General features: G+C 52.4%; 1 protein-coding gene across 1 annotated transcript in view; it reads right to left on the reverse strand.

Annotated features, from left to right (window-relative positions):
- The window catches only part of UBXN6 (UBX domain protein 6), an 8,045-nt gene extending 954 nt beyond the window's left edge, over positions 1-7,091 (reverse strand). Inside the window, exons 1-9 of the mRNA XM_012804583.2 lie at positions 6,933-7,091; positions 6,481-6,545; positions 5,387-5,515; positions 2,090-2,187; positions 1,361-1,436; positions 758-842; positions 452-671; positions 247-377; positions 6-153 (exon numbers count right to left, since the gene is read on the reverse strand). Coding sequence (XP_012660037.1) covers positions 6-153; positions 247-377; positions 452-671; positions 758-842; positions 1,361-1,436; positions 2,090-2,187; positions 5,387-5,515; positions 6,481-6,545; positions 6,933-7,020 — 1,040 coding nt within the window. The 5' untranslated portion in view covers positions 7,021-7,091. The remainder of the gene's footprint in view (positions 1-5; positions 154-246; positions 378-451; positions 672-757; positions 843-1,360; positions 1,437-2,089; positions 2,188-5,386; positions 5,516-6,480; positions 6,546-6,932) is intronic.
- Between the last annotated feature and the right edge of the window lie 6 nt (positions 7,092-7,097).

Here is a 7,097-nt window from a genome sequence, read left to right on the forward strand (position 1 = left end):
GCACCAGCCCACACTCATTCAAGGCCAGGTTCTCATCCTCCGACAACTTCTGCCCTCCTGAGGCCAGCAGCTCAAAAGGCAGCCAGTCACTCTGCAAGGCCTCCCTGACAAACCCGTAGACTGCTGCCATCCGCTCACGGGCGTAGAAGGTCCCTGGGGAGTGGGATAGTCAGATCCCGGCCAGGGACCCAACCAGCCACCCTCCCTAGGCTGTTAGGCCTGGTGGTGCCAAGTCTGGGTGCCTACCCTGCAGCAGGCAGCCGTCAGGGAGGCGTACTCGCAGCAGTGCATAGGTGTACTTGCGCAGCTCCCGCTGCTCCTCCTTTTCCCGCATGGCCTTGGTACGCAGCACGCTCAGCCGCTCCACGGCATCCGACCTGGGCACCACAGAAGGCTCAGGTTGCTAGCCCCAGTGCCACCACCCACCCACACCTGCAGATGCCTTGCCCACCTGAGCCTCTGCTCCCGCTTGATCTCCTCTGCTGTGAGATTGAAGAAGTCTGCAGGCAGGTCAAACTGTGAGGCCAGGGGTGATGGCCGGAAGACACGCCGCTGGCGGTTCAGTGTGGCCCGCACGGGCTCTGCAGCCAGCAGCTGCTCTCGGTGCTTCTCCAGGTTCTGGGGCTGGGCCAGCACTGCCTCACTCAGCACATAGAACTCCTCGGGGCCCTCTGAAGACCACACAGAGGTCACTCTGCTAGTGGGACCCCAGCCAGGCCCTCCCACCACCCCCTTGGCCAGGCCTGTCTTTTCTTACCCTTATCAGGAACTGGCAGCATCACCTTCTGGAACCCGATGGCCTCAAAAAACTCATGGGCCCCTTCCAGGCAGTTAATGCGCTCCTGGGAGAAAGGGCTGGAGGTAATGAGGTCTCCCCACCCCAGTGCCTCCACTCTGACAGGGACCTGCCTGCGGGCTACTTCTGAGTAAGGTACAAACCCATTCTCCTGGGGGCTACAGAGCCTCCTTGGAGAGTGTGGCACCCAGGGGCTCACAACCAGGCTCAGAGAGCAAGGCTGAGGGGCCAGGACTGTGGGAGAGGGATGGTAGGACTAGAGCAGCCAGAGAAAATACATGACAGCTTCTCTGTGGAAATTTCCACACGCGGATATTCCCACACGATTCCAACTAAAGAACTGAATGCTAGGGGAGGAGTGGACAGATAATCTGTGGACATTGGGTAACTCTGGTGCACAAAGCTTTTGCTATGCCCCTCTCACAGTGAGCATCTGCTCTGAGTAGGCTACACCCACTGTCTGAAGGCCAGCCTCCCCTCCCCCCACCAGCTAGAGACGTGTACAGTGCAGACCCGGTCATGGTAGCCATACCAGGCTAACAGCCTGCAGGAGGCAGCACCCACCTGGAACACCTTGTTCTGTAGCTTGATCTTCTGGTACTTCTCCTCCTCAGGATGTAGGTGGATGTTGTCTAAGTACCTGGGGGGTGAAGGGGTGAATGGGCACAAGCCTTCGTGGGCTGCCTGCCTGGCCCTCTTTGCCTCCCAGCCCCAGGGGGACAGCATCTGAGAGCTTCATTTGGCCTGTAGTCACAGGGAAGAAATGGCCCATGACCTGGGGCTCAAGGCAGACAGCACCTTGGGAACAGGAGTCACTGCAGATACAATAGAGCCCACCCAGTGCTGACAGCTTGGGCTGAGGCAAAAACCCTGAGGGCCCCCCACTGCCCACAAAAGGGATTGTCACTGTGCCCAGCTTTTCTCAGTCCTCCCTGCCCTCAAGGGTACCTATTAACTATAGAGTGAGGAACAGAGCCAAAATCACAGACCACCAGAGCCCAGGGTCCTACAGAGCTATCATCCCAGGGTCTTTCCCCCACACACACCTTGACCTGCTCAAGGGCAGCCAGGGCTGGGAACCCTGATTCCATAAACTCCTTCATTTCACAGACTAGGAGGCCTAGTCCCTTACCCAAGGGCTCACTATATAGGGTTGGGGGGGGACCAGGACAGCACTCCTCCCAGCCCATGCTCCTCCCAGGCCACCTCAGCAGGTCACAACGACGGGGGTGTGGGGGTGTGTGTGTGTGTGTGTGTGACAGCTTTAGCAGGGGAGGGGCTCTGCCCACTCACTTGGCAATGGTGTCCACGCCCAGCTTCACCCTATCTCGATCTTTGTTGAAGGTGTGGATCTTCATGATGGAGGCAGCCACTGGGTCAGTGGCAAAGTGCTGGGGAGGGAGAGGGGACACATGTGGGAAGTCATGAACAGGGGCCTGGTAGCCATGTGGCCCTCTCACTGCCAGGTGACTGGACTGGGAAAAGGAAGAGCAGGAGCAACCTCTTCCAGCAGAGAAGTACCCTTTAGTTGAAGCCAGCTAAACTCTATGTGTTCACCACACTAAGGAAACGCCAGAGACCACTTGGATAGCCCTAGCCCTGCCTTAGTCCTACTGTAGCCAACACAGAAAAGTCTGCTTCTCACTTTCTGAAGGCCACATTCACACTACAGGCCTCTGCTTTGCACCTTGGCTTCAATGGTACTGACAGCCACTGAGGCCATTACCATTCACTGAACCTACCAGCCACTGTGGACACCTTCCCACCTGATCTCTCACAGCTCCATTAGGCACACTCTACAGCAGTAGTTCTCAACCTTCCTAAGGCCGCAACCCTTGAATGCAGTTCCTGTGGGTGATGACCCACAGCTTGAGAACTGCTGCTCCAGAGGGACTCCTAGGTTTAAGATGAGAGGCTGCAAGTTCCCCTTCCAGGGTCTCAAGGATGCTAGGTGGCAGAGGACACAAATGAGGTCTGTGACCCTTGATGCCTAATGTATAGTGGGGGTGGCAAAACAGCTGGACTATGGATAGCCCTGCCCCACCCTCCTCCTAGGGGTCCCACCTGTTCCAAGAGGAGGGAAGGAGTCACAACTGTAGATCTAGGGGTTTCCCAGAGCCAGCCCTGGGGATTGCAAACAGCATCCCAGCAGAGAGAGGCTAAGCACAGGTCACCTAAGAAACGGGACAAGATTGGGCCAACAAATATGTTCACAGTCCTCTGTGTATCTACTGCACATGGCTACACCTCCTGGTCCCTCTGTAGCCTAGGAAGACAGCTGGGTCAGGGGATAGAAGTGCCACCTGGGGTGATGTGTCAGGACATGGACCACCTACCTAGGCAGCCCACAGCCTCCACCCCACCCCAGACACTCAACTGCACAGTGGGGAACACTCTGTAGACACATCTGTGTCACAGGGACCACTGACTTAAAATGAGGCACTCTCCTGCCAACTGCAAATTGGAACCCACCCCAGGCTGCCAGTTTAGTTGCCAGGATGAGATGGGGAGAGGGGTTTGAACATTGCAGGGCAGAGAAAGCATGTCTGCAGAGAGAGGCATGATGGTAGCTAGATGGACAGATTCCCCAGAGTGCCCGGAAGCACACATGCCCCAGGCAAGGGCCACTGCTCCACACACTGCCCTCAGACAAAGCCAGTACCACTGAATATGAACAAATGAAGGACAAAGGAACAGAGCATCCAGAAATGAGCCAAATACATACAGAAATGTACTGTGGGATAAAAGTGGGATTCCATACCTAAGAGCAAAAGACAGGTATTCTCAATACATGGCATTGAGAAAAAATTGAGCAGCTATCTGGAAAAAAATAACATTGGCTCCACACCTTGTACTTCACACAGGAATAAATTCTTATTCAAAGCCTTAGTTTTTATTTTTTGGAGACAGTCTCACTCTATCACCTGTTCTAGAATGCTGTGGCATCAGCTGACCTCACAGCAACCTTAAACTCCCAGGCTCAAATGATCTTCTTGCCTCAGCCTCCTGAGTAGCTAGGACTACAAGCTCCTGTCACAATGCCTGGCTAATTTTTCTATTTTTAGTAAAGACTGGTCTCAAACTCCTGAGCTCAAGGGATCCTCCCACCTCAGCCTCCCCAAGAGCTAGGATTACAGGCATAAGCCACCTGGCCCTGCCTTGTATCAAAGTTTTAAACATTAAAACACAACAAGCAAACAAAACAAAGTATTAGAAAAACTACAAGTTATTTTAGCACGGAAGTGAGAAAAGTCTTTCAAAATATGACCAAGCCTGTGGCTCAGAGGAGTAGGGCACCGGCCCCATATACTGGAGGTGGCGGGTTCAAACTCAGCCCCTGCCAAAAAAAAAAATTGCAAAAAAGGCCAGCACCTGTGGCTCACAGGGGTAGGGCACCGGCCCCATATGCTAGAGGTGGTGGGTTCAAACCTAGTCCTGGCCAAAAACTGCAAAAAAAAAAAAAAAAAAAAAATGACCAAACACCCAGAAGCCATAAAGTAAGATCCACACATTTAATCACACAGAGATCAAAAATTCCTATGTGGAGCTTGAAGCCTGTAGCTCAGCGGCTAGGACGCTGGCCACATACACTGGGGCTGGCAGGTTCAAACCCAGCCAGGGCCTGTCAAACAACAATGACAACTACAACCAAAAAATAGCTGGGCGTTGTGGCGGGTGCCTGTAGTCCCAGCTACTTGGGAAGCTAAGACAAAAGAATCACTTAAGCACAAGAGTTTGAAGTTGCTGTGAGCTATGATGCCACGGAACTCTACCAAGGGCAATATAGTGAGACTCTGTCTCAGAAAAAAAAAAGAAAGAAAACATGATCAACCTAACCCAAAATAAGGAAAATGCTGGGCATGGTGGCTCACGCCTGTAACTCTAGCACCCTGGGAGACCAAGGTGGGTGAACTGCCTGAGCAAGTACAAGACCCCTGTCTCTAAAAATAGCTGGGCATTGTGGCCAGTGCCTACAGTCCCAGCTAGTCCAGAGGCTGAGGCAAGAGAATGGCTTAAACCCAGGAGTTTGAGGTTGCTGTGAGCTGTGATGCCACAGCACTCTACCAAGGGCAATATAGTGAGACTCTGTCAAAAAAAAAAAAAAAAAAAACCTATTGACAATGTTAAGTGAGGGCTTACTGTACAAGAAAAAAATACTCTGCAAGTTCTGTCTGAACTAATAAAAGCACAGTAAGTTTCTGTGTTGAGTAATACATAACAAAAACAAAACCAGTGAGGGGCATATATATGTGTAGATATATACACATACATCAATAGTTCTTATATGTATATATGTAAAGTATCTTAGTAAAGGGACCTAACTACCTAGAGTGGCCTCCAAGGAGGGGTGGCTGGGAGACAGTGGGAGGAACCTTTTCTCCATCTACTTCTGTACCTTTTGAATTCTATACAACATGTCTCACCTCTTTAGAAGGATTAGAACAGAAATAAAAACAAAAACATTGATAATAAAAAAGTGGTTGCAGGACTTTCCCAAGAATGGATGCCACCCATGGGGGCTGGAAGTGGCTCAGGCACTGGAAGCTCTGTAGCAGAGGATGGGATGAGGGGACATAGGTTGCCACTCACTGAGAGAATAGCCTCTCTGATGCGGGCATCACGCTGGTCCTTCCTCAGGGTGGCCCCAGTGAGCGGACACGTGAAATACACGCCGGGTACTGCCAGGTGGGTTGAGCCTTCCTCTTTGGACTCGGGTACCTGAGGTGACAGAAGCATTTAAGTCTAGACTGTGGATAGAGGCCACCTTGGAGCCGCCCAAGTGCCATAGATCTGAGAGTGCGGACGTTATAGCCAAACATTGTAGCCCTCATGCTGGCCCTTCCACTTTGTTTGCCGCGGGAGACACCCTGGCTAAGTGACAGGACCTCTCTAAGCCTGTTTCCTGGTATATAAAATGTCCCTGCAGGGCCAGCTCAAAATTAAACAAGGTAAGGAACAGAAAGCAGGTAGCATCTGGGCTCCTGACACAGACTAAGCACTCAACAAATGCAGCCTGGGCACTTGCTCATCCTAAAGAAGGGCTTCTGGGTTGGGAGTCAGGAGGCATGGTATCCTCAACATGCCCTAACTGCTCTCTGGGCTTCAGTTTCTAGGGTCTCTTCACACTAAAATTAAGTGAATCCTTAAGCTGCTTTGAATACCCTTCTGGCTATGCTCTTGAGGACCACCTCCTCCAGGACGTCCTCCCTGATTATACACCCAACTCCCACAGCAGGCAGGAGAGAGCAGTTCAAGGACATGGGCTTTAGGGTCACAGACTATGGTTCCCTCCTACCCTTACTGGTTCTGAAGAATAGGAGAGAAGACAGGTGGCATCACCTCTCTGAACCTAAACCTCAGAACACTCTCCTGAAAAGTGGGAACTATGATAGTATCCACTCCCAATATGGAATTAAGGCAGCATTCACAAGAAGAATTAACCACTGAACTAATGTAGGTCAGTCCAACCCTTAGGGCCCAAGCCAGGTGTTAGGTGCTGAGTTGGGAAGGTGCCAGACAACAACTGCATGAAAGTGGGACTTCCAACAGCCCTGGAGCCCCAAGCACTCAGGTGATGTATCTTCTTGTCTCCCCCTCCTCTATTGGCCCCATCACAGGGTCCAAGCTGCCCCCAGCCCTAGCTACCCCTCAGATGTGGTACTATAGCCAGCCATGCTTTTTACCACATTGGTTCCTAGAACCTCCGGGTTCCCGCTGACAGTAGCTTCAGCTCGAAGTTCCTTTTTCACTGTAACAAGGAAAGGAACAAGTGGAAAGAGAGGTAAGGATCAATGGATGACATGGGGGCCCCTGCTCTCATGTGGGTCAGGCTTAGCCTGCATCTACTCCTCTACCTAATGGTCCCCCAAAGCCTTCTCCTGACCACTCACAAATCCTCCAGTCTTAGTTCCTACTTCCCTTCCTGGCACAAGCCCCTGGTAGCCATGCCCCCCAGACCATATAAGGCCACTGCTCCCCTTCACCCTGCTCATCTCTGTGGGCATGCTCCAGTGGTGACTTTAAACATCCTCTCCCCACCTGTCATCAATCACGTAATCTTTTCCATCCAGAGCTGAACACAGTTTGGGGTACCCACAAACAGCCCCCAACCTTGACAAGGAATGGCTGCACTCACCTTGGTTCCGGATGGAGTCCTGTGACGTGGGGCCCCGTGCCCTGGGCTGCTTCTGCTCCAGCCGGGCCAGAGCAGCAGCAGCTGCCATCTGTGCCTCATCAGTGGGTCCCTGGCGGGTCTGCCTGAGGGCTGGCTGGTTTGGTTTCTCTCTAGGGGCCTTCTCCC

The sequence above is a fragment of the Otolemur garnettii genome, unplaced genomic scaffold (assembly GCF_000181295.1).
Source record: "Otolemur garnettii isolate 467f Iridium unplaced genomic scaffold, OtoGar3 scaffold00029, whole genome shotgun sequence".
Taxonomy (NCBI): Eukaryota; Metazoa; Chordata; class Mammalia; order Primates; family Galagidae; genus Otolemur; species Otolemur garnettii.